Source organism: Paralichthys olivaceus, chromosome 6 (assembly GCF_024713975.1).
Source record: "Paralichthys olivaceus isolate ysfri-2021 chromosome 6, ASM2471397v2, whole genome shotgun sequence".
NCBI lineage: Eukaryota > Metazoa > Chordata > Actinopteri > Pleuronectiformes > Paralichthyidae > Paralichthys > Paralichthys olivaceus.
The window spans coordinates 17,726,470-17,754,398 of record NC_091098.1 but is presented as its reverse complement, the minus strand read 5'-3'; the positions used below and the strand labels follow the sequence as shown (position 1 = coordinate 17,754,398).

General features: G+C 41.8%; 1 protein-coding gene across 2 annotated transcripts; it reads right to left on the bottom strand.

The window, feature by feature from the left end:
• Positions 1-42: 42 nt before the first annotated feature.
• Positions 43-26,560, bottom strand: plcg1 (phospholipase C, gamma 1). 2 transcript variants are annotated; one of them, XM_020096213.2, is made up of 33 exons: positions 26,271-26,560; positions 24,748-25,025; positions 17,632-17,784; positions 17,115-17,208; positions 16,965-17,012; positions 16,406-16,490; positions 16,208-16,291; positions 15,720-15,742; positions 15,561-15,630; positions 15,369-15,470; positions 14,433-14,551; positions 13,788-13,873; positions 13,338-13,458; positions 12,966-13,134; positions 12,691-12,813; positions 11,810-11,911; positions 11,408-11,595; positions 10,578-10,778; positions 10,366-10,485; positions 10,054-10,234; positions 9,830-9,907; positions 9,632-9,735; positions 8,771-8,864; positions 8,496-8,565; positions 7,218-7,381; positions 5,799-5,895; positions 5,466-5,690; positions 5,234-5,382; positions 4,988-5,102; positions 4,025-4,186; positions 3,846-3,934; positions 3,128-3,396; positions 43-3,030 (listed from the first exon to the last, which is right to left on the bottom strand). In XM_020096213.2, exons 2-33 carry the CDS (start codon positions 24,962-24,964, stop codon positions 2,988-2,990), a joined length of 3,945 nt encoding a protein of 1,314 aa, XP_019951772.1. In that variant the 5' UTR covers positions 24,965-25,025; positions 26,271-26,560; the 3' UTR covers positions 43-2,987. The 2 variants fall into 2 exon arrangements, with proteins under 2 accessions (XP_019951772.1, XP_069383249.1); XM_069527148.1 differs by having other exon boundaries at positions 8,496-8,568; positions 26,271-26,534.
• Between the last annotated feature and the right edge of the window lie 1,369 nt (positions 26,561-27,929).

Genomic DNA, 27,929 nt, shown 5'->3' with positions numbered 1-27,929 from the left:
TGCACTTGAACGACATATTTAGGAAAAGAAGACAAAGTAGTATAAAGTAGTAAGTATTTTATTTACTTTTCAGGCTTGAATATGTTTCATATGAAAGGCAAAATTAAAATGAATACTTTTCCTCTCCATAGTTTAGGCACGTTACAGAAAGGTGACTGTAAATGAGACTGTCAGTAACGGAACAGACACGATTGAAAACAAAAAAAACTAATGACACTTAAGGGCCTTGTACAAACACACCCACACACAGGCTCTCCTTGTCATTCTGTCTGGTTTGACTTCTTTACGCTCCCGCAACAAGAACAACAGGAGAGTCAGGGACATGTCAACCAAACACGGTCCGTACGTGCGGCTCACGCAGCGCTGACAGGAAGTCCAACCAGTGAAAATGAAGAGACGACACCTGGGTGGGTGTACCATGGCTGTGCAGGTGCTTCTTACGCCCAGCGGGGCACGTTAATGATGAGGCTTTAATGTGATGTGTACAAAGATGGAGGCACGTATAGATGTTAGCAGACAGTAAGAGAAATGCAGCACTAGAGGGAGAGCTCTCCGCAAAATAAAAAAATTAAAAACCATTCATGGACTGCTGGAGAAGTAAATGTAGTATGGAGGAACTTTGGGATTAATAATGGCACGCAAATATATATATATATAAAAAAAAAAAAATGCCAAAAAAGTTTCAATGAGTCCTTAAGCATTCACTCCTGTCCCTGCTTTTACCTTAAATCATACCATATGGCTTAGGTGTGTCTCAGTGTTTAAGCACTGAGCGGGAATACTGAGTTTACATCATATATCATCATCACACAGAGAAAACACTGTTTCTGATACAAACCTGCAAAAGTAACACCGTCAGTTATATGGAGACCCAGACCTCCTGCCCCCCCTCCCTCAGGCACATTTTATCACTCATCAGCCACAGAACAGCTACAACCAAGTCTGAAGCTCCGGCTCGGCCTGTTCCTCCCAAACACAGGAAACCAACATTTCCCCCCAACAGAAGTCTGAACATTTGCAAGTCGGAGGCGGAACGAGGGTCTGAAGTTGTGGCCGATGAATTGTTAAGTGCAGCGTTCACCAAGTTTCAGCTTTCATCGCAAATAAATTCATGGTCAGTGGCAATTTAACTGTTTCTCGTGGCACTGGAACTTAAAATCCCACACAGGTTACTGGGAAGCTGCTTAGTGACAAAACTCACCAGAACATAACGGCAGCACAAACACAGTTCCCTACATCTGTGTGGTGCTGCAAAACAATATGGCCAACACCTCACTTTGGCAACGCAAACCTTCTCGCTTTGAGAGTTTGTCGACAAATTTGGAATTCAAGCTGGTTGCAGAGCATCCCCTTTGCTTAGACGTCTGTTGGTACTAAAACATACTTGTGTCACAGTAATGGAATTAAGGGGCCATCGCTTTTGTTTTGAAGATACAAATGTGAGTAAAAATATCTACATTTACAAAACATTCAATTATTAATACGGGGAACACGTGGCTGCACAGTTAAACGTGTAACTGTGCTACAATCTACAACTCCAATATTAATTTATGGTGTAAAGATGAAGGTGAAACATTTACCACGTTCCCGGTAAATGAAAATTAAATGTTTTCCTCGAACCTCTGTTATTCCAAAAAAATAAAGAAACCAGTATTTTCATTTTCACCTGCAGTCGTTTGAACTCCCTCTCGATTGATGAGATAAGTTTGCTGCCATTAAAACACAGGGAGACGATACAAGCAAGAAAAAAAACGTTCTGAAAACAAGAATCATTACACACTCGGAACATGATCCCTCATCGGGTCAAACTGTGTCCCTGGTCCTGCTTTAACAAGGACTGAGGTTTCAGATAGACGTGATCATTACAGAGTAAGACTGAAAGTGAGTGAGACAGATGTTTGAACATCGTGTGGCTTCCGAAGGCGTCTGCAGTGCAGGAACATGGAATGATGTGCAGTTTGTTTTGGAATGTAAATTAGAAGAAATAAAAAGGACTATGTGTGTTTGAGTGTGTTCAGAGACAACATGAGCTGCTGCCTTCTCTCCCACTGCTTCAACAACAACAACAGGTTATGACTTCTTCCTGATGCCTTTCCGAAAAAGAAAAAAAAAGACAGTAAAAATAAAAATGTAAAATCCCTCCAGGATTACGGTGTCAGACTGGAGACTCATTCCTCCACAAAGCAAAGAGGAGAGAAATGTTAAAAATAGCCATAGAGAGCCCTCATGTTTTACACATATACATAAAAAAGTCACATTATGAATGTCTAAAGGTTTAAATAATTATAATAATTAAAAACATGGATACAGGAGCTCTTTGAGAGCAGGTCAGCTGCAGCTGTTCTCTGGCCAACAGCATAGCAGGAATAAATATATATATTCATATACGCCAAATAGAGTAGATCAAAGAAAGTTAACTGGGAGACAGTTTCAAACTGATACCTCTTTGAGCTCCGTCTCTGTCCCTCCTCTAAGCCTCCTAACTAAGCAGCTGTTGTGCACACTTAATACACAATAGAGGACGACTTGCACCGCAAATGACCCGTCCAGAGCTGGAACTCGTTCAGCCTTGTGTTTGTTCTCCTGTGAATGTCCCGTTTCTTCCTCCTGTCCGCTGTGGTCAGCTTCCTCGCGGCGCCCCCCCCTCCCCTCCTCTTTTCTTATGTCCGAGTCGCTTCTCCTCCTCAGGCGAGTGCTGAGGAGGCAGGCCGGGGATAGAGCGAGAGAGAGAGAGAGAGAGAGAGAGGGAGAAGGGGGAGAGAAAGAGAGACAGAGGGGTGGGTGTTGGAAAATGGAGGGAGGGAGAGCTGCCTGAAATGTAGGCCAAAGCGGTGGTGGGCGTTTCCATGGAAACAGTGTTCACAGCAGTCAGTGACATCATTGGTACGGGGGGAGTCGACAGGGGGAGGAGGAGGAGGAGTAAGGGAGGTTGAGGTGATGATGGCGGTGGGGGGGTGCGACAGAAATTCGTCCTGATTGCCTTGGACTTAGACACGGTTCTCTCCGCCCACACGGGTCCTCCGCAAATTCCTGAGGTGGAGACAAAGACAGGAGGAGGACTTCTAGAATCTTCTCCGCGCTCCCAAAGTCCTTGCACGCACCAAAAAGCAGCACAGCTCACACTTACCCTCTGTTCTGAGCATCCATGTGGTCCAGCAGGGTCTCCTGGGGCACCCTGAAGTCGTCCAGAGGGGACTGGTAGCGGGATTCAAAGGGACCCTCCCTCCCTGTGTAGGCCATGGCCTGGGCCGGTGACTGGGGCAGAGCAGACATGCTGGAGGAGGTCGAAGACACAGAGCTCAAGTCCCCGAGCCGTTCCCGGCCTGCTTGGGCGGATGCAGACACTGATGTGGCCCCAACCCCAACAAACGGGCTCAGAACCTCTCCGTTCTCATCCTGAGAGAACAAGGAGGATGGAGATGATTCTCGTGTCAACTCCAGAATTCAAGTGTTCATGGTTTTGTAGTAAAATATAAGATTTAGACCATTTCCTTTAGCAATAGCATGCACGCTCAGAATATTTTGACATTCTAGCTGAGAATTACATGACACAATGATGAAAGTCTGGCTACTATTTTTGGGTTGTTGTTGAGACTGAAGACAGAGTTTGTTTTGCAGTTCTCGTTTAAAATGATTTAAGGGCTTAACCAACAGTTTTTACAGTCAGTTACTTGTTGTACTGTTTTTTGGTGAGTTCAGGAAATCACCAGTCATGTGATAAAACCAGTGGAGCTCGAGTCCCCATGTTTTCTTTATGTTTGTATGTGAGTGCTCGAAGTGTTTATTGATAGTGACAACATCATGGAGCAGCTTTAGGATCGGCTCGGTGATAAACAGTAGCTCACCCTGCCTGTGATGACGTCCATGTGGACTAACAGAGAGGCCAGCTCCAGGTCCTCGTTGTAGCTGTTCTTCAGAGGTACTGATCGGTAACCTGGTGACACATGAAGACTTTGGTTACAGCACAGATTTGCTGCAGTGGGATCGTTGGTCATGTCAGAGAGGAAATTATCTTTGCGTGTACCTGTCTTCAGACCATGAATCGGGAATGTGGCCTGGGCCAAGAAATTTTGGTCATTGAACATGTCAATCTCATAAACCACAAAGCGTAGGAAGGCGAATGCAGAGTTGCAAACCGCGAACTGGAAGGGCTTCTGGGGCCACGTAGGGTTCAGACCGTTATCAGCTGCAGAACACAAAAAAAGTCAAATGGAAAGAGAAGAGAAATATTAAATATGGTGTTGTTTCTGTCGTAACAGCATCTTTAACTAATGACACAGTATGAAACTCCTCAGAAGTATACTACAGTATAATTAGTATTATGCGTCATAGATTTTGAAAAAATTCCTCAGAAAAAAAATACTCTTTCCACTTCCAGAGAGGAGCATAAATAAAAAGAAGAAAACAGCAGAGGATGCTGGACATCCTCATTTAAGTGAACACATAAAACTATCACAACATAATGCTGGTTGTGCTCAGGTCAGAATGTACTGTCCAACCTGCCAACTCCTAAATAAATGTGTCCCTACATCTGTGGGAAAACCTCACATCGGCCAAATCACATTAACGCCTTGTCTAAACAGATATTTTCCTCAGTTTGAATGTAGACGAGTGAAGAAAAACAGAGGGAGAGAAAAAGTCTGAGCAATGAACCATCCTCAGATACAGAAAAGCATGAAGATAAAAGTAATTAGTGCATTTCATTTCTCCAGAAAGCAATTCATATTGTATTTCTTATATATAAATAATTCATTCATTTGGCACAACAACCAAAATTTGCAAATGCAATTCCAAAACCAAACAATAAACTCTGACGAGAGCTGTATCAGAACTACGTCTACACCGTGTTTCCCTTTTTGTTCCCACACATGGCTCAGTTGTTTTGTACAACTTCCTGTTTTTCTAGGACCAGACAGGAAACTACATGAGGTATCCAGTAAACACTAACAACTCATTGACCCTTGGCAACAATCAGAACAGCTCCTACCTTCCGAGTCGGTTTTTTGCTTGGCGCTGTCATAATCTGCTCCGCACACCTCGATCTCGATCAGAGGACAAACTATGCCACGTCCGTGCTTGGGCAGGTGCCGCGCGCCCAAAACCTTTGGAGAGGAGACGAAGTTACTGATTTAGATCTTCTCACTTGTTTCAGCACATAAATACAACTGTGAGTTAGTTTCTATTTCTAGCATCACACATGCAAACACGCAGTCGGATCCTTGCATTACTGTACCTCTATCTCTAGAGTGATTTGATCAAGGCCCCGTAGCGTATGTCTGTCAAATGGATCAAAGCTTTCGTCCCTCATGATGGGCGGTTGTAGGACGTAGCCGCTCTTTCCGTTCAACATGAACAGGGCCTGGTTCATCTGCATGGGCTTGTCTGCATGTGGGAAAGAGGTAAGTCAATGAAAGTGTTGTGTCTACACTGTGTGGCTGCTCTGACACAGACGGTAGATACGGTACCTGCGGTCTGGAAGTTGAGCGCTACCAGCTGGGAGCCGCAGAGCCACATTGGAAGCGGGTCATAGTTAGAGGAGTCTAGTCTCTGGCCCCTGGGGTAGATCCTGGACAGCTGCAGTCGATTGTACTGCAGGAACCTCTTCCCCTTGATCTTGTTGACGTATTTCTCTGCCTTGGTCTCTGGGAATGATGACATGTCCCGGAAACAGGCCCGCTCTGTGCCAATTTCTAGAGGCGGCAGGGAGAGAAGGACAGACCTGACCTACCTGTACTGGTATCGGACATGTGACTATTGATTTGTGTCGTAGGTGTGAAATGAATGTGTGTAAATCTTACTGTCTTCATCAAACGGCACAGGCCTACAGTAGATGACCAGCTCGGATAATTCAAGTGCAATCTTCTTCCTCCTCTCCATCATCTTCCCCTCTTCCAGCTGTGCACAGAGACGACTTTAAATTGGGGCTGATGGGCAATTAACCGGAAATGTATTGAAACCGGTGAGTTCTGTTAATACTTTCCCCAATGTGTGCATTAATGAACTGTTGGGTTTCCCGTCCTTGTACCGTGCCTTATTACCCTGCTGCATATCCTCCCTCCACCACTGACCTGCGCTCACTTTAACAATAAACACGATCCCTAATCAGAAGTTCTTAGGAAACGTACAGGACTTGAAGTTTACTTTGTGTTTGTTTGATTAACTCGAGAGTTTATGAGACACACGTTTAAACATCTTTCATCACTTGCAGTTAACCTCTGGAACAATCTGGATTCATGATCAGACATCATTGATTAACAACTAAATACACGTGATCATCTGTTTACGTGAAGAGCCACAGAGACGAACAGACACACACCTGCTTCTTTGTTGCAGAAGAAGCAATGTACAGTTTATCTTCTATTGATCTGAGGATGGGTCATCAGCAGTGTCATTCCAGCTCCTCCTGGACTGGATCCTGAGACAGTCACCGGGTAAATGGGTGTATAAACCCTCCAGCAAGTTCTGGGTCTACCCTAGGGTCTCCTCCCAGTTGGGACATACCCGTAAAACCTCCGATGGAAGGCGCCCAGGAGGCATCGAACCACCTCAACGGATCTCTAATGAACAACCCAGCTACTCTATGGAGAAAACTCACTTATGTCATTTGTGCGCTTTTTCTTAAGGCGTGGCTCCCTCTTCAACACAAAGGTCCACCACATTGATCCGCCTGTCCATCTCCTGCTCCATCCTCTGCTCACTTGTGAAAAACACCTTCACGTGGGGCAGCAACTCACTCCAAAACCCGAGGGAACAATCCACGGTTAGGCAGAGAATTAAGGCCTTGGACTAGCATATGGACTGCAGTATCTCATCCTGAATGCTTCAAACTTGGCTGCAAACCACCCCAGGCCATGTTGAAGGTCACCCTCTGATGAAGTCAACAGAACCACATCTGCAAAGAGCAATGACGCAAGTCTGAGGTTCTTAAACCAGGCTCTCTCCTCACATCAGCTGATGCTTGCCTGAGGATCAGTTCTTTTCCCAACAACTATTGCTCAGGTGATTCTACCGAGCAAAACAAAAGCGCTTCCAGGTGAGGGTGTGTGTACCTGCTGAGAAATACCGCATGTGCTCACTGCTTAATCAGTGTTTCTTAAATACAAGTGAGGGGTATTACAGGGTAAGTGCAAGTCATGACTGGCTCTTTGAACCCACACTGTGGCATGAGCAAGTCTTGGCCCGCATTTCCTGTCTGCCACTTTACACAGTATAGTTACCTTTGCCTCTGAAGTCACGGTGACCTCACGGATTTTGAACATCCATTCCTTGAGCTCTTCTGGGCTGCTGGCAGCAACGTCCAGCACTGGGCCCGTCCGCATGGAGGCATTGGGCACTAGTGAGAAGACGTGGGGCCTGCTGCCTTTCCCATCAGGACGCACAACTGAAGAGAAGAAAAAGAAAATGGTTAGGAAAATAGAGAAGAGGACAAAAAATATGGGTTCCTCTTTCTTATTTTTACTTGATGACTATTTTCCTCCAGCCATCCAAATGTGAAATGATTTACTCGCAGCTATAATAACAAATTCAATTTATTATACATGTTATACATATTATATCAGAAAATTTGAACATCTAGAGCAAGAAGAAAATACAACATGTATGAACTGGTGCAGGTATGGAGAGAAAATACTGCTTTCTGCAAATGATGACTGGCCTGAGCTTCACTTGCCTCTGGTTTGGACAGAAATTTAGAGCCGTGACTAATGATAATCTTTATAATCAAGTAATCTTCTAATTCTATTCATGATTTACCATTTAATTGTTGGGTCTATTAAATATCAGAAATTGAAATAATTGTTTTTTCTTTTTTGACCAAAAGTCATAAAAAGCAAAGTAGCGAATTCTTACTTTTACAGACTTGGAACCATCGACTGGCATTTTGACTTTTAAAACAATTTCAATAATTAAATTTGATCGACTAATCAATGTACCGACAAACCATCGCAGCTCTGGTTAACTTTATGCTGATGTCATTTATTAAAATCAAACTGAGAAGTAATCTGGCAACTCAACTCACTTCAATTTGATTGGATGTATTCTCCAAACAAAAGGTCAGAGGTGAACAGTGTTTGAGTTGAAACATTTTGAACTTGGAGCACAGCAGCCCTGCCTCAAGGTTCAGCGTCATAGATCTTACCCACACCACTAGATGGAGCCAGAGAGTCACCCCCCCACACAGAAACAGGCTCAAGTATTAACTGATTAGCAGAGGCCACAACAATCCTGAACAGCATCTGCCAACACTAATGGGTTGTGTATTGACTGGACTGAAGGATGTCAATAAAATATCGAATACAGAGCTGTGAGAAAAGCACGAGTAAAAACTAAACAGAAGTGTAAAGAAAGTGGTGACAGTGTCCTTCTGCAGTTAAAGAAACAGAGTTCTGAGTTTATGTGCAAGCATATGATGGCCAGAAAATGCTTGTTGGCCTCTGGCAAGGTGACTGCCTGCTCTGCAACCCTGCAGGCGAACAGGAAGTGGAGGGGCCACTCACCAATCTGACAGGAAGAGACGTCCACGCTTCCTCTCAGCAGATCTCCCAGAGGGCTGTTCTCTGTTATCTCCTGCTTGACACAAAAGAGGAGGATTAAGATATAAGTTATCGCCCTGTTTGAAGTGATAATCCACTTTACACATGCATCTCTGAAGCACGTGGATAACTGACAGATGAGCGACAAGGCCCAACCTCCCAGTGTGCAGGGGGGGTGTCACTTTAAATATACAATGTGTAGCTGTAGGATTCTCTCAATTTGTGTGTTTGATCCTCACAGTTCTGTCGGGCTCCGCTGCTGAAGGACTGATCTCCTCCACGTAGTTAGCAGGAAACCACAGCTGCTTCTTCCCTCCACAGTCACCCTTCCACCTGAGAGAGAAAGAGAGAGAGAAAAATGCAATGTGAACTTAACAACGCTTAATAGATCTTACAATAATGGATTTTAGCTCTTCTCATGGTCCCACACCTGTATCTGTTAGATCCCATATCCCATATTACACATAATACACAACAATAATTTAAGTTTCAAGGATGTTCAATTTAAATAAAAAAAACACCCAGTGAGCAGAGGTTCGGAGAATTAAGAGATAATAAATAAGTCCTCTCAATAAGGAAATGTAATGTCAAATAAGAAGCTCAGTGTGAAAAAAGTTTAACATAACATTTTTCTTTTTGGGGCTTGGGGGTGTAATTGTTTGTTTTTTGTGCTGTATGAGTTTATTTTCAGATAAATACATGTACTGATATGTGTGTATACTTTATAGGCATGTGTGTATTACTGTATTGTGTATTATCTGTGTATTATCTAAAAAAATAAAGATACTGTTTGGCAAAAAAACCGAACAGCACTAATATCTCATTTAGTTTTTTTCTTCACATCTCGTCTCACTCGAGTAGCATCACGTGAGATAATTAACGACACATGCAGTTGGTCTGTGACCAGAGCCGCTAAACCAGAGCCTAGAAAAGCTGCAGCAATTAAGATGAAAACGCTCTGTCAACATTTATTGTCTCTGAATAATTCATTGGTTTTAGCTCTGGGTCAGGATAGGACAGTGTGTAGGTCCAGATCTGGACTGCAGTCTGTAGCAGTGACCTTGTGTTTGAATGGATGATTAATTATCCCAGCCACTCACCATCCTCCTTCCTGTTTGTCCACATTAGAAATGATGGCGCTTTTGGTGAAAGAGAGCTCATCGTCTCTCTGGGCTTTATACTCGTACATGGCTCTCACCGTACACTGAAAAGACAAGACAGATGATTTTGACACTTGTTCAAAGTTTCCACCACACACATTGTTCCAAATGTGCTGAATTCCAAATGTGAACTCTAACCTTGAATGTTGGCATTTGGTTGGCCTCCACGTAAAAACCTGGATTCCTGCCCTCGTACAGTGACCCGTAGTCTGGCTCCTGTTACAGAACAGATTGTGTTGACAGGTCTTTTCATTTGGCTGCAGGGGATTTTACCACAGAATGCAAACTACAAACCCTGTCATATTTTTTAAATTCTTATTAATCTCTAATAAATGTGCCTTAAACTTAATAGCAATACTTACAGCAGTGCCTATCTTCTCCAGTGTGTCCTCATTGATGGGGTAGCGCAGCTTCATTTTGCGGTACAGAGGTTGTTTCTCATAGTAGCTGATGAGATCCACAAGGCTGTCAAACTCTGAGGTGCCCAGCACCACGGTCTGACCCTCCTGCTGCACGCGACAGTGCTTTATCTTACCCTCTGCCCTGTGGAGGAACAACATTTGTGAGATTAATTATAAACTCAACCACTTGTATTTCTCTACACTCTTCCTGGTACATTAAAAGGAAGTAAACAAATAACTTGAGGTATAATCTATCATGACAGACTGAGTTACCTAAAGGAAATAGCAAATGAGTTGGGTTCTGCCCTCTTCCTGACAAGGAAAGCCCCGTCACGAGGAACCCTCATTAACATGTTCTCAGCATGGCTCCTGGAGAGGTTTGCATGGTACCACCTTGGGAAAAACAAAAATTTTAAATGTCACAATCCTTAAGTGTCAGCGTCTGCACTGTCATCACTGAAGGTCAGTTCACTGTAAGGACTCACTCTTTGCTTTCGTGGGCATTTGTCTGAGGCACCGGCTCAGTCAGCTTCATCTCAAACTCATTGCACCGCAGCGCCACCTGCTGGTAGTGAGTGATCAGGGCAAAGAGAGTGTCAAACACCAGGTTGTCAGTCAGGTAGAATTTGGGGCTGCCGGCCTCCTGGCGCGAGTGGATGCGACAGTGCTGCACCCGTCCTGACCGCCTGGTGCAGAGATGAGTGAGACAGAGGAAGAGAGAAGGTCATGGCTCCATCATTATGACTAAGTGACAGCTCTCTGAAAAACACCGCCCCCATTATTAACCTTGAACATGCTGCAATCGGAGCATATACATTGTTTCCATGCATTGTGTGTGAATCACAAACAAACAGATTGATTAGCTGTGAGACACCTCCTCTATGCATTAGCAGACAGGAGGTGAATGATCACATTTTAGACCGTGACAACGGCCACATTCAATTAGCGAAGGAGAGATTGACAATGATTGATCTGCATGTGTCATCCAGCTGTTTGCACGAGTTTAACCCTACGGACCACACACACAATGAGACTGGGAGAGTTTCTCATTGTCATATTCAGTATCATGTCATATTATTAACCATACAGGCAACAAATTACAGTCAATTTAAATACAAATGACACCATGAAAAACTAACCACTTAATATTTCTTAAACATTTGATTAAAAAAATATTTTATTACATTTATAAATATTATTACCACTCATTTTAAGAAGTTTAAAGTAAATGCAGTAAACCATCACTGCCAAACAAACGCACACAGTCTGTGTAAAGTCTGTAGGATTTATAAATGTAGAATTATGTGCATTGTACCAGAATGATAGTGTGTAGTCTCCCACAAAGGTCTCGCTCTCTCTGACCAGGAAAGAGCCATCAGGAGCTCCAGTCTCCAGGCAGTACTCCGACAGCAGCCTCTCCGCTATCTGTCGCCCGTCTCGCCCTGCGCCCAGCTTCCCGTGGAACCATTTCTCTGTCACGTGCTGGTCCATACCATTGGACACCTGGGAGGTAGAAGACAGAGGGAGAGGCTGTTCAGTTCACTGTTATAACAATGAAAGGTAAAATCCCTGTGAGTTCTCAAAATGAAATGTACCTGTATTCTACAAAGGCTTAGAAGTATTACTCATACTATGTGTGATTTGAACGTAACGTCTGGTTCAAGTTCAGTCACAACTTTGCAGTTTTCTTCTCAAACAGCAGACCAGGCCTACTAACCTCTCTGTGCTCCTCCTCATCATCGTTACCCTGGTTGTTGGAGGTCTCCTCCGAGTAGTAGATCTTACTGCTGGTCAGGACAAAGAAATGAGGATACCACTCCTGAGAAGGAATGAGGGAGGATACAGGGAGAAAGACTTTGATTAAATATTGAGAGGATCCATGTGTTGCACTGAAAAGTAGCCAAAGTAAGCAAGAGGCAAGAAACAGAACTCAACATATCAAGAAAAGCAGCTCATATTCATTTATTTTGTTATGTTGGTTCAAGTTCTACCTCCACGAAGGAGGTTATGTTTTCACTCCGATTTCCGTTTGTTTATTATATCAGCAGGATTATGCAAGAACGGCTGAACTGATTTCTACAAAAACTGATGGAAGGAAGGGACATGGAGAGAGGAGAGACAGATCCACACACAGGGGCAGATCCAGGATTTCTTGTCACTTTATTTAACATTGCAAGATAAAGTGTCATTTCTCAGGGAATACTTCACCTTGACGAAAAAGAAGCAGCCAACACCTTTGAGTGTGTGAGATTTGGTGCATCTTGATTGAATTTAAAGAGAGTGTTGGGCCTTGGCAGAGGTACGTGCTCTACTCAGTGTCATTCTAGATCTCAAATAGCATTACACAAAAAACCAAATCTGACAAGAGAAGAAACAAGATATAGATCTAATGACAGACATGCAAACAAAAAAGAGACAGCAGTTACAGTGACGTGTGTGATAATAAGAAAGACATGTGCGATTAAGATTAGATTAGTTGGAGTGGAGTGTGTATTCGTGATGTTTATCACGGCTAAAAAACGAATAATTAACATTATTAACATGTATAGAAGCTTATTTGTATCATTCTTCCTTCTTCCACCGAGGGAATGTGCTTACATGGTTAATTGGGTCTTCCAGGTACAGGATGCCATTTTTGATGGAGTTGCTGATATCATTCTCTGAGTAGGGAGTGGAGGTGGACACCTCCTCATAGGCACTGCCTTCTGCGAGTTTCTTATGCTGCAGATGATGAAGGACAGTGGAAGAAGATGACATACAATCAGACACATTATGCAGCCAGAACACAGTGTACAAAACATCCATTCATACTTTCTCCTGTAGGAAAAATTGGAAACAAAAAAAAGGTCTCATGACTGAAAGAGGCTTCGGACCTTGATGAGGATTTTCCTCTTGAGCTGGTTGGGTGAGGGCAGGCCGTCTGCCGCGATATCCACGGCCTTTGTCAGCAGCTGGTCTCCAAACACCTTCTTAAAGTGAGTGGCCATATTCCTCTGCTGCACAATACTACAGTGATCCTCGATTGACAGGATGATGGGATAGCTGAGGGAGAACCAGAGTCAAACACATGCCAAACTCTTCATCTGAAGTGTCAGTTTCTTATCTTATGTATCACATGTTACAACAATTAGTGTTGCAGCTGCAGTCTGTACAGATTATTTCATCTGATATGTCTGTGTGCCCGCTATCTCGTTCTTTCATCTCATCACAACTGATGGCTGTAACAGGATATCATGAAGACATACTCGGATGTGACGAATGCGTGTTCTTTGATGGTGGTCAAGACATCACAAAACTTGATTTTTGTTGTGAGGGTATGTCCATGGTAGATGACTGGCATTCCATCAGGACCATCCCAGCAATCCACTGAAAAAAACACACACACACACGCTATGTAATTGTAGTTACAGGAGACTTTTAGGACGATGCACAAGTTTATGTCATGGTTGTTTTCTTTTGTTTAAGGCAAAGTGAGCGTTTTTAGCTTATATGGAACCTGCTTGACAAGGCTTTGGTGTTCGTAATCTTTGCAGTTATGTAATAGTAAGTGCGTGTGAGTAAGGGTGTGGCAGCTGCTTGAAAAAGTGGAATTGTTAGCAAGAGTGGTATGAGATAATTATTAGGTTGACTGTCAAGTGGTGGTTATTTACTATATGTGTGGTAAAACTCCAGTGCGTCTTTGTGTGTATACCCACACTCAATGCAGCGGCAGCCCATCCTCAGACAGCGAGCGTATGCCTCCAGGGAAGACTCACTGGAAAACTGGTCTCCCGTCAGGTAGCTAAAAATAAACGAGTAATGTCAACGTGCGCGCACAAAAACACACATCTAACCAGTCTCTCAAAAGGTTTCACACGTCTGAGACTGTGAGAGAGACTCTCTCTCTCTCTCTCTCTCTCTATGGTGGTGGCCTAACCTCATTGACAGTGATAAATCAAAAGGGCTCCTTCTCTTTTGTTGAGTGGAGGTAACACTCCTTACTCATTCAACCGGTCAATTCAAACACAATCAAAGCATACATGGAAGTTTTTCTTCCACTGCTCCGGTCCCTGCCAGCAAAGTATTGTTCCACAACTAATACAGAAAGTTATCACTTGAACTGCCTTTCACACACTTTTCAATGGGAGGAAAAATACCTTTTCCTGCGAAATACGCGCCTGGATCTCATTCTGGGATATAATTGTCAAATAACACACTTTTATCTGATGTATGAAGCCAGTTCAAAAGCCCCTTTGGTTAGAGGTCTCAAGATAGACGCCAGCCCTCAATGTTCCCAGGCTGTAATTACAATTGGTAGAACTGAATGTAAACACACACGTCCTCCATTGCCCCATTCTTACGTGTTGTGCGAGGAGGAGATCCAGTAGTGGGACAGAGGGTTGTTCATATTCTCGGGACACACTAGATCCAGGGTGGAATCCCAGATGGTGTTCTCTTTGGAGAATAGATACGTGAGGAACTGCAGAACACAGAGGAGAACAATGAGAATGAAACAGAATGGAAATGTGGGCAGTTCCTTGTACACCGATTTCAAACGGTATGTAATGTACACAGGATATAAAGACGCACACCACAATATAACAGAGTCAAGCACCCTGAAGAAACTTAAATGTGGTGGCTCGCAGCTCAAAAGGAAAAAGCATTTTTTGTTTCTAAGTGATAATGTGTCTCTTCAAAGCTCAATCAATATACAGTCCCATCTGTAACTGAACTCAGATCCAATATTTCAAAGCAATAATCCATGTCAAATTTGAGTAGACACTACAGTTGCACACATGTTTTGCACACACACACACAGAGAACATAAAAGTTGTAAATGCCTTGGAAACCACAGAGCAGCTGCAATGTGGGAAAAGCATATGCATGTAAACAAGTAGATACAGTTCAAGTTAGAGTCCAGAGGTTGAACATTTGGGTGATGCAAAAATGGTGATGGTGGTGATATGTTGACCTACACCGGCCATCTAAAATATTATAAGCTGGGGCACAGAAAGACCGTACCAACTCCCACCGGCTGGCTCGCACCAGCCATCTGTCCTCTTTTGTCTATCAAAGCTTGACCACAAAAAGCATCCCCATTCAATAACATTTTCTATCAGTGTAGGAGGAGGTGCTTTACGTCGAGATTGTGGCTATCCCCAGTATCTTACGCCCACACTATCAACGCAGGGGTCTGCGGAAAAACAGAACTGATGAAAATATATTAAAATGTTCCATTAGTGGGCAAAGAAGAGAGGTGGGAAAAAGAAGGTGAGTGACAGTGGTGGTGTGTTTACCTCGTCTTGGTGGAAATATGGCTGCTCCACTTCTCTCAGGGGGTCTTTCAGATAACCGAACATGAACTCCTGAACCTTGTTGTTGTCTGTAGCCCATGTTTCCTGGATTCACATAAAAACACAGATGCATTGGGGCATGCGAATGAAACACATCTGTGACAAAATAAATGTTCAAAGGCCCGCAGATATTACCTTTTGAGAATCCAAGAGGAAGCTCTTTAAATCCTCCAGGGACATCCTCTGCTCTGGCCTGTCAATGAACCTGGCAGAGAAAGTAATGGTTCACTTCAGTCACCCGTGATGCTGCAGAAAGATTCACCGTCTGTGTGTGTGTGTTTAGTTCTGACCTACCTTTGTAGAAACGGGATCTCCATCTGAAACATGGATCAAAAAGGAAAATTCAGTTATTTATTCAAAGTGCTGTTATGTTGATGAACAGAGACATCCTGTAGGGGGCTGGGTGGTTAGTCTTGGTGAGGGGGCACTGAGGTCATTCATTAAATCTGACCACAGCTTGCCTGCGTCTCATCTGAGTGCGTGTGTATGTGTGTGTATGTGTGTATGTATGTGTGTGTGTGTGTGTGTGTGTGTGTGTGTGTGTGTGTGTGTGTGTGTGTGTGTGTGTGTGTGTGTGTGTGTGTGTGTGTGTGTGTGTGTGTGTCCTAATGGCCTCCATCAAAGGGGTTGCTGGGTTTTTAACTGGTCCATATTGATCTCACAGCCATTTGAGAGCAGACAGATGGGGAGGGGGGTGGTTATGCCTTGGCAGGGCATCAGATGGGGGGGATGAAAGTGCCGGGACAGAACCATCTGTGGATACACAAAATGACTGCACTTACGTTTTTCTGAGCGTCGAACATGAGGCTGCGATAGAGCTGGGCAAACTGACTGAAGGACACGTCTCCGTTCCTCAGCTCGGAGTCCTATGAAAACGAGAAGCAGAAAAAGGCCTGAATCATAAATCTTTAGTCTCTGCCCACTTCTCTATAATGCGATATTGTGAGAGAGATGGTTTGTGATAACTAGGTGGTGGTTACCGGAAGCTTCTCTCGGAGGAACCTCATGTTGGGCACCCTGTAGTTGACCTGGCTCAGCATGCTCTTCAGATCCTTACAGGATATCCTAAACACATACACACTTTTTGTTGAAACACAAACATGGACATGCACGTACAATAAGCACAAGCACTTGTGCTCACTTGCACACGTAGACACACTGAACACCAGCAGACGCACGCCCCTCATAGCTCTGCTAAGTATCTTTGGCTTCACTTTTACTACACAGCCTGGAATTTTGGCCAGAGCAGACAATACCCAAGCAGCGTAACAAAGGCTTGATCTTTCATCAGGGATGTAACAGCCAAACATCTCTGTGCATCTCCTCCATCCTCTGCAGTCTGTTTCCTGCTGCAGGAAGAGGTGCTGGTGTGTGACTGAGAGCTTAGTTCCTTCACTACACCTCAACAGAACACTGAGCAGAGACACATACCAGTCTGATTCCTACTTGCTCTAGATGTTGCAAAGGGTAAGAAACTTGTGCACCAAACAATCAACTGATTAACTCTGCAGTTTTCATCTTTTAACTGAACCGACTTACCTGTCCTCTCTGTTGCGATCAACCGAGTAGAACTGCTTACGTAACCACCTTAAAAAAAGACAATAAAGAGAATCAATGCAGCAACCAGAGGAGAAACATCGACAGTGAATAACTTTGGATTTGGTTTGTATTCACATCAGTGCTGTTTACCTCTCTATCTGAAGTGGTGTTGGTGACTTCAGCGTGTCAGCCACCAGCCAGTTTAACCCCTTCACCCACATGGTCATCTCCTCATCAGATGTTGCTGAGGAAAAAGAAACACTCGATTAACTTTTGAAAAGGGTAATGAAAGTTCACATTTTGTTTGCGGGGTATTTTTCCTTGCACGAGACAAGGGTCTAAGAATAGAGGTTGACGTTGAGTGATCTGTGATCTGAGGCAACGAGCAAAATGGACTTGGCTTAATATTTGCAATATATTAGCCGACGCTACCTTTTGATGCGACCTTTTGAGATATATTTACTCGTAAACAAAACAGCCACAAACACCAAAAACTTTTGACAAATGAATATACTGAACACCTTTGGGGCTAATGGCTGACAGACTGAGGTTTATGGTTATTAACCTTATTAGCAGAATTATTCCTGCTCAAAATGCAAAAAGGGGAAATACTGATGTGCTAGTTGTATCTAAATGGGTGTACATCTCTCTTAGTGTCTCTGCGTACCTGCCAGGCTGAGCGACTTGAGGCGAAACTCGGTGCCATACAGGATGACGAAGCAGTGAGCCTGGTCCAGCCGTGCTGCAGAGTCCTCCACATAACGCTCAAAGTCACGAGACTTCTGCCCAGGACGAATCTCCTTGATCTCCCGAATGTCAACTAGGGAGAAAGATACAATCGTCACCAAAACAGAGAACTACTGCAGAAGATCTGGGAAACATTGATCATATGAAAACCACAATAATAATAAAACTGAATTTTAATTAGGGCTTAATATCAGCACTGATGATCAGATTCAATCTGATTTAATTTCACAAAGTCCATAATCAATTCATTCTGTTTCTAAAAGCAGATGTTAGTGAACAGTGCTTTTCTGAATTTGTCTTGGGAGTTTAAATTTGTATCTGCATTTATCAAGTGAAAAGCACTATATAAAACTGTGTGTCCAAATTCGGCAATGCAAAACAACCAAAACACAAACACAGATGTTTTAAGCCTACATGTACACAAACTTTGGGCAAGAAAAATTCTTCAATAACATGATTGTTAATGTGTTATTTTAAGTCACAATTTGCTTGGAAATAATAACTTGGATGATAGAATTTTGTTAAGAACAATGTCATCACACAAATGTTCCTAAATATTCTACATTCCAAGTTTTTCACAATGTTTTTATAATATAATTTCAGAAATCAGATTCTTTTTGTGCCTCAGCTCTAATACACAGACCAAGATGTACGTGTTTAAAGCCCCTCGACCACATATAACAGTGAAACTGGCTCGACATCAACCACATGTATCTATCCAATTCAGCGAACCAAAATTAAGCTTGGTTTCTCTTTCACAACTGAGATCAACCAAAGCTACACTCATGTGAAAACAAGATGCCTGCACAAACCAGTTAATGCAGGGACTGGTCAGATCTGTACGAGAGATATCAAACCTGTTGCAGTAATAATCAGTCATAAATAATGAAATAATGAATCATATAAACTGAGTACAAAGGGCATAAAGCACAGGTAACAATACCGATATTCCATTCTACAACACGTCCTCCCAAACTCATAATCTATTATATATCTAACACTTTATGACACTGAAAGGAAACTAGGCCATTTTTGTCTTGACTCCATTAATGAGCAGTTACATTCAGGAACTTTATGAGTGTGGGCTGTGAAGTAGCTCAATGGATTTCTAGCAGGGCTACACAAGCAGTAGTTTAAGACCTTCAGCCAGGACTCTCCTGCTAAACGCCCACCCACCCACACACACACACCCACCCACACACACCGACACACTTCTTTCTGCTCCTGCTCCTCTTCCTGCACCCGAACCACACATCCTGTGCTTTTGTCGCCTACACACCACATCTGTGCTCGTGCATAGGTGAGAATGTGAATGTTTTCTCAAGAATAAAAAAAAAAAAACAGTGCGTCTTCTCATGCAAAATTTCACCTAGTCAAGCTCTGTGATCGTACATCATATCTCAGTTTACTTTACAGGCCTGCAGACTTCCGCTCAGAGCAAGGCAGCTTTGACAGGCTGATCTGTTACAAAACACTTTTAGTCATTGAAGTCAAAATATTTGGTGCCTGCCTCAGACAGATGCAGGAAATAAAGAGATAGCCAGAGGTGTAACCTTACTGAAGGAGATGAGAGGAGGCATCCTGCAGCACACACCAGCACTTCCTCCAGCGCCTCTGCCTTCCACAACATTTCTACCTTTCCTCCTCACAAGGGCTGGATTTATATGATCTTGTTCAAAAGCATTGCCAATGACAAAACTGAGTTTCAGAACCGAATATGATGTTTTTAACACCTCCATTTAGAGAAATGTCATGAGTCAAAGTTTTCATGTTAAATAAAAACGTCATGATTAACTGATACTGAAAGTAATTGTTGGTTGCAAAACTGGGATTTCAAAATCCTTGACTATCTTGTAAAGCTACAGATCTGTAATTGGTGCAGACTCTTGCAAACTGACAGGTTGATACTACAGACAGAAAACAGGTTAGATTGGTATACAGTCTGACTCAGATAACATTCATGATCCGCATCACTTCTTCAGTTAGTTCAGTGCATTAAAACAGCTGCCATCAATTGTATGTTGCAGAGGAGAAAAGATACAACTGCACTGTATTGACAAAAAAAAATCTACAGCTGTGTTATGAATTGGATTAAGATCAATGAATCAATGACTCATACAGAAAATGTATCAGTGTTTTAATCAACTCATTTCTTTCTCGTGTTTGTAATATTTGATTGGAAACTAATTATTTTGCTTTTACAAGAATTTTGAAACTATGAAAAATTACAGAAAGCAATATTTTACTTTTTCTGCCATTCTATAAACTATTCAGTGGGAAAATAATCAAAGTTCTCATTCAATAATGAAACAATGGCTACTGCAAATGTGTTTAGTATTTAAAGCCACACTGTAAAGATAAAACTGTAGCAGGTGAATAGGTTCACAAGGAAATCTTCAAAATTCCGCATCACTGTGGAGCCCACAGCCTGACACTGTTTCAGAGTGCACTTCCACATCAGCTGATCGTATCAGCTCCCCAGATATCGCATCAGATTATGTTTCCTGACAAATAACTGTCAGGCAGCGACATGGATTGTGTCAGCCTGTGTAAAAGGAGCGAGTCATCGGTGGAGCTGCGCTAGATTTCCAGTGACAACCTGATCTTTATTACAATGTTGTCACACAGACATAAACAATCTAAAAGGCAGACGCACGCTGTAACACCCCGCCGCTCTCTGCGGGTTAATTTTCCGCTAATTGCCGACACATTTTTCAGAGGCACACTGGGCTGACAGCCAAGTGTGTGACAGAAAAAAGGACATGTGCATCAGTTGGAAATGACATCAGACGTTTGAGGCGACAAAGCGTGTGTGTGACTGATTTACGGGAGGTATGGAAAAAGTAGGTCAGAGCGATGACATTTTCCACAGACAGTGCAGGTAATTCCAGCCACATTTCCATCAAATAATTCAATCGGACGATTTCTTCAACATTTAGTGGTTTAGAGTTTCATTTTCAAAGACATTTCCAGGATGTAGCTGTCCTCATGTATGTTAATTGGGGCTAAATGCAGATTAATATGGGCCCATTATGACTCTGATGACACAGTTTCCTTAAATCCTCTCTTGAAAACACATCACGTCCCTCTGCTCAATTCACCATTTATACACTAAGTATTGTCCCAGTTCATCATTTAGTTTGTAAAACGTCCATCCCAGTTCCCCGGAATCCAAACTGACATCTTTAGAAGTCCAATTAACAATCCAAAGCCAAAACATATTCAGTTTACAGTTACATAAAGCCTTTAAAAACATTGATACCAAGCAAATACTCAAGGCGTTTTGTCATTGTTAAAACTAACTATCACATTAGAGGATCAACTCTTCAGTAGTTAGAAGTATCATTAATGCAAAAAATCTGGAGTCTGTCAAAAGTAATTGCGTGTCTAATTTACTGGTTATCAGAGAAGCATTATTGATGTATCAGCACAGACTCATGATAATCACAGACGTGTGTCTGTTGTACATCTTTTCTATTATGCTGCCCAGTGCTTTTTAAATACTTTATGTACTGTAACTTCATGAAGAACATAAAAAGCAGCAATGATCCACCTTGTATTTCTGTAATATTTTGTCCACAAGCTCTTAATCTTATTTCACTGAGTGGTTCTCAGCATCTGGTTTAAATCATGCTGGATCAAATCTAGCAGGGTACATGTTATTTCATATGGTGGTAACGATATATATTTCAATATCTATAGCCATATCTATTTTCAGAGGCGTTTCTGATATAGATGGGAGATTTTTTTTTAAAAAGAAAAAGATATGGGTACATCAGCCAACTGCATTTTCTAAACCCATGAATATATAATAGGGATTCCTCCAGCTCATCGTTACTTAACATTCCCTTTGTCATCCTTCAGACAGCACACAGGTGCACAGTACTACGAAAATTGCATTGCATCCAATAGATTAGAATGCTATGGGTTCCTAAGTAGGTATAAAACTATCTTAGTATATCAAGTATTTGACAGCAGACATTTAAATTATTTTGGCAGTTAGGTACCTCTGCTATAACTAACAAAGTAATCCAGTCTATCACAAGCATCCTGCAGTAAATCCTGCTTTTATGAAGGTTATAATGTTTTATTACCTAGATTATGTTTTCACCACTGTCTGTTTTCTTGCTTTTGGTTTGTTCATTTGTCAGCAGGATTATGTAAAAACTACACCTATTAACTTGATGAAAGAATAACACATGGGTCAATAACTCATACAATAATGGCGTGGATCGAGATAAAGGGGCAAATCCAGGAATATTCACAGATTTCCCAGGGAATAAGGGCCTTGATGAAGATCAGACATATTAAGTGAACTCATATATGTGAGTGTGTGGAATTTGGTGCAGCTTGATTGAATTTAAAGGTACTGTTGGGCCTTGGTGGAGGTATGTTCTGGACTGTGTGATATTCTTGTAGAAACTGTGTCGGAGACGCGTTGATTCAACTGTGTGATCATTCTGGAGGATGTTGATTGTGGTGCAGTTCAGCTGTAATGCATTACATTTTTTGTTTTTGGTTTTTTGTTATTCAGCCTCTCACTGGCATAAACGTGTTTGACAAAATAATAGAAATCAACGTCCTTGTAACGCAGGACGGTCTGCTGCATGAAAATCCCCTGTTGAATCAGGAGATGGGTGGGCTGAATCTCGGAACCAAATTCATTATACATTATAACCATCATGAAGGTAGAATGTCTTAAACAGCATTAGTTAAAGCTATGTGTACCCTATAAGCTGCCAATAGAGTGTATATCTGCCAGAAGCAAATATTGGTCATTAGGGGGAGCACCATTCTAGCTCTAGTGATTGTATACTTCATACAGTATGGCATTAAATTCCAAATACATTTGTAATAAGCTCTGCAAAACAATTGTTTTCATTATTGAATAAAAACAAAGGTTATTTTCCCAATGATTTGTTTACAGAATGGCAGAAAATAGTGAAGAAGTGCTTTCTGTAATTTTTCGTAGCCCAAAGTATGCAGGTCAAACATTCTTGTTTTGTCCAACGATCCCAGAAGCAAAAGATAATCAGTTTGCAATCAAATATGACAAAGACAAGAAATAAACTAGTTAATTCATGAAGCTTTAACCAGCAAATGTTTGGAATTATATTTTAGCAAACCTACTTCAGGGCACGGCATTATTACACTGATGTACAGCTCATCAACACTTATCGACGTGAAGCAGTGCCGAGGAACAATGGTCCAATGTGACCAGTGATAAGTCTAATGGTAAATGATGTCATACTCTGTGCTTATCTATGAAATCAGCTCTTAGAGTCATTATTTAAAATGACAACACAAGTGTGATACTGAGCAGAGCTTGTGAATATGTGATGATGCTGAAGCTGTGGCGGGCTCTAAGGTGGAGTCGTTGGGGGTTCTCTATCAGGACACCACGTAATGCACATAACTCATGAGTGTAAATACACAAGTGGAAACTCATTGATTGAAATCTTAAATCTAAATGTATGTCAAGTTCAGTCTGTTATCTCATTCTAACGTGGGTTTTTCTTTGGGTCTCACTTGCATGAGCCACGTATACGTTGCTGCTGTGATTTCAGTAAAATATTAAGACGTCTTACGTTCTAAAAGGGATTTCATTTAAAAAACACTAATTGTATGCGTCATGTACTAAAAGCTTTCCATTTGTGATGTCCCCTGCCACAACTTCCAACCCGTCTGTTACCACCAATCGCTCTGCAAGACCACATCCTGCTTCATCAAGATACAGTCAAAAGCCCTGCAATTTATTTTACACTACGACATACATACAATACATACAGAGACGATGTGCAGGAAGCATCTTTCTAGAATTACAACGATGGCACCGAAAAGAGAAATGAATTTGAGAGGGGAGAGAATTTTAGAGGCCAACAGGTACACCTCTCAGCTTTTATATTTAGCAACAAGCAAGAGTTACCACGGTTGATGGAAGTCGTTCTCTCGCTGCCATTGATAAGGGAGGTAAGTACAGCGAGCCAAATCGTTCCCAAATGATCACACGCTTCCAGTAAAAAACCCTCATATTCTATTTCTGTGCATTAATGAGCCACCTAGGTCAATTTCACATCTCCAGGAGTATCGAATGGCAGCTATGAGCTCATACTTGTATGAAGCCCTCATCACAGAGAAGATGATACTGTTGCATTAAAGAAAAAAAATCTTCTGTCCTCTTTTCTGTGTTTGTGTGTCTGTGTGCGCTCTTGTTGTTGCATCCGGAGCAGAGTACAGCTGTGCAAAAGTCATCCTGCTCCCCTCGAGACGGATGAATTAACGACTCGCCGAAGCCCTGCACATCCCGGGTTAGATGGACTGTTTTGTTAAAGAATAACCTGAACTACAGCTTCCTGCTAAATTGCAGCATATTATTGTTAATGTAACAAAAGTGTTCCGGGAAGCAATATTTCTTCTGATTGTTGACCCTGAGGTGTGATTCATCCACTGGCTGTTCCTCTGAACCATTCATTGGATTTTGTTAAATCTAAAACACTGACAAAAATCACATCAACAAAGAAAATCGAGTTGAGAAAGACAGAAAAGCAGCTTTCATCCACCAATAACAGCTAATTTAATAAATGTAATATACGTGTCGGCATTACTGGTATTGTCTTTCCTGAAATATTATTTTAATAGCTTGAACAATGTCTTTTTATGGTTATGGAAGCTGCATCACAGTTATGTAATAAACAATATATTGTTATCAGCCTGCTTTACTTGATTAAATGAGCCATTAATGCACCTACCGGTTTCAAATCCTTGTTTCTAAAATGTGTCACCTAACTAATATTCCTGCATTTAGTCAATAACATTGTGATATTTTTAAGGGTCTTAAAGATTTCGGAGGTGACACAATGTTCACAATAGCACCACGTCTGCACATGTGCAGTCTCATTCGAGCACTTCACATGTTGTAATTGTCGTATTTCTGAATGTATGTAAACATGCTGTAATCTATTTCTGGCATGAATACCAGCATTGTACAACCCAAATACCAGTTCATGTGTGTGTTTTGCGTTCGCATGCTACTCACTCTCTCCCTCAATTTTATCCGTGCCCCGAGTCCAGATAATAGTCCTGGTCTCCAGCTTGACTTGAAATGTCCTTCTCTCTGGCCGCTGGGACTTCTTGGAGTAAAAGAGCGTCAGCACTGTCCCCAGCTCCAGGTCTCGGTAGAGGTTGTTCATCTCCGTGTCGTTGTCCATCCATGGAACAGGTCCATTGGAAAAGAAGCCCGAGGTCCCTGCCATGTTCACTTCCCCTGTTTGTTATCCGTTTCCTCTCAGAACAATCTGCTCAGTCCAGGGATACCTACAGCAGGAGAGGGGGAAACTCATGAAACAACAAATCACCGGGGACTTCTAGTGTATGTCTGTACTGTACACACATTATCACCACAGTGAAGAGAGGACACGTTTTTAAATAAAGCTGAAAACCAGCTTCAATCATTTTTAATTACATTCCTGTTCAGGTATACATATTTAAAACAACTATTATCTGTTCTGAAGGATCCTCCTGCCTATGCTGACATGTAAAAGATAAATTCGTAATATACTCTATATTGTTTTTCTTACAATCGAGTAAATACCTTTGTTTCACCGCTGCTGTATCTGAAAGGTACTTTGGTGACAAAAAATGCTGCCACATGAGATCACACTGAGTTATATATACCATACAAATAGATAAGTACAGTTTGAAGTAAATTCAAATATGAATATATACGTACACACATGCATTCAGGTTTATTTCAAAATGTATTTGTCTTTCTGTAAAATCTCTGCGTATTGTTACAAAAATATAAACTTAATTCATGTGTACATGTAAAGTAACATTATTAGTTCATGTCCAGAACAAATGTGGTTGACCTTAAATATCATATACACCACAGCTATATTGTATAGAATCTATAGAAAAGAGTTTATAATCATGTGTTTGAATACAAATCAAACCGCTTAAATATTTCATGCTTTCATGGATTTTCCTCCATGGGTAAGGTTTGTACAGTATGTGGTGCAAATGGCAGCTTGTCAGCTCTCTACAGCAGATTGATCAATAATGAAAGGCAGCTGCAGCATCAATAAAATCCTCTCTCATGGAGGAAACGTGTTGATGGAGCTGATCCCAACATAGAAACTTTCTCCACAGAGATTTGAGCCTTAACGGGGCAGCGGGGATCTTTAATCTGAGTCCGGCTGAACAACAGGCCTGTAACCTGCTGCAGAGCAGAACAAAGTTTCCTTTGAATTCACGAGGCGTCACATTATTCATGGTGAAAAAACAAGTGTCGGACGGCGGCAGAGGAGCAATGAGAGGGGAGCGGGGCTAACGAGAGCCGCCTGGCTGTCTCCACTGCGTGGAGACGGGGCCGGTGAGTGTTAGCATTGCTGGGCCGGAGGGAAGAATCACGGCCGGGTTGCTTCTCTCCAGGAGAAACAGCCCAGGTGGCAGCAGCAGCCTCCGTCCTGCTCCCCCTCTCTGTGCTCGTCTTACCGTGCGGAGGGAACTCAACAGGGAAAACAACACGTCGCAGGGGCCGCGGTTCAGCTCGGTACCTACCGCCGCAATTTCGGCCCGACCCCACATCTCCGACGGCTGAGCCCGCTCCTCTCTGCTCTCGCTCCCGTCGTTTCGTCTCCGTTTCCCCGGCGCGCACCCCGGTTTTTCTCTTCGCCCTCCCCGGTGGTTAAATCATCGCTGTGGCCTTGAAAGACGCTGCGGTCCCGACGATAACAATCCCCGCGTCCTCCTCTCGCCTCCGGCCGTCCATAGAGAGAGAGGTGGGAAGGCACCAAGAGAGCGGCGGTGAGACTACGCAAGTTTGTCCGCTCTCAGACGCAGCCAGCGAGGCCCTTCCCCCCGAGAGGAGACCACCAGCAGGGGACCCGGAGCCAGGCTTCCGCTCAGAGGCTTCACAATAAAGGCCCGGGAAAGACCCTGTTGCATTGAGTGACAGAACAAACTGTGTGGACACAAAACGACTTGAGTGCAGATAAACAAATAGATGAAGGGATATACAAATAAATACATCAATATACAAATAAATACATCAATATACAAATAAATACATCAAATACATCAATATACAAATAAATACATCAATATACAAATAAATACATCAATATACAAATAAATACATCAATATACAAATAAATACATCAAATACATCAATATACAAATAAATACATCAATATACAAATAAATACATCAAATACATCAATATACAAATAAATACATCAATATACAAATAAATACATCAAATACATCAATATACAAATAAATACATCAATATACAAATAAATACATCAAATACATCAATATACAAATAAATACATCAAATACATCAAAATACAAATAAATACATCAAAATACAAATAAATACATCAATATACAAATAAATGATTTAAGAGATACACACACAAGCACATTTAGTAATACACAAATAAATACATAAATTCATTAATGAAGGAATACACAATTAACTAATTAATAAATAAATAAATGTAGGGAAACACAAATGAATAAATACGTTTTGCAATGATGTTGCTAGTTATTCATTTATATACTTGTCTATCTATTGATTGATTGATTCCTAAATGTTTTCATTTATCTCTGTATTTCTGTTTTATTTGTTTATTCCTACAATTGTTCATTTATTTCTGTATTTGTACATTTATTTGTTTATGTGTTTGTTTATTTATTTCTACTTTATACTCAACACTGAGGAGCACCAGCAAAGCATAGCCACATCTTGTTTAGACCTTTTTTTATCTTCATTACATTACATTCAAATAGATTACAACAAAAATATAGTTTTCGCCTTTCTGCCACATTAGAATTTCAACTCATAAAGTGCATCAAAGATGACAGGATACGTGGCTGGATACATAAGTGTTTTGTATATTTTTGTATTTACATGTAAATAAAGGTTAGACAGGTATTGACTGAACAACTCTTTTACATCAACTCATCCATATGTAAGGGGAGACAGATGTCATTTTTCAGCTCAGAACTCTTTCTCAGGTTTGTGTTTATGGATTTCCTGCACTGTCCTTTGTGAAATATTTTGGATGACCTGCCATAAAAAGGATAAATTATGATCCTAATTTAGTTTAGCGGTATATTGGAAGAGACAGGACTTAAGGCTTTAGATTACTGACCCATTTAACTACTTAGGCCTTTTGTCATTTTTACTGAGCTCTCTCCCTATATATATAT

Coding starts and splice junctions, on each gene's coding strand:
- plcg1 (XM_069527148.1), bottom strand. CDS start 24,964: ATGGCAGGGACCTCGGGCTTCTTTTCCAATGGACCTGTTCCATGGATG. Junction 17,209..17,631: donor CAAGTCGCTCAGCCTGGCAG/GTACGCAGAGAC, acceptor CTTTTTCCTCAG/CAACATCTGATGAGGAGATG. Junction 5,103..5,233: donor AAATCACTCTAGAGATAGAG/GTACAGTAATGC, acceptor TCCTCTCCAAAG/GTTTTGGGCGCGCGGCACCT.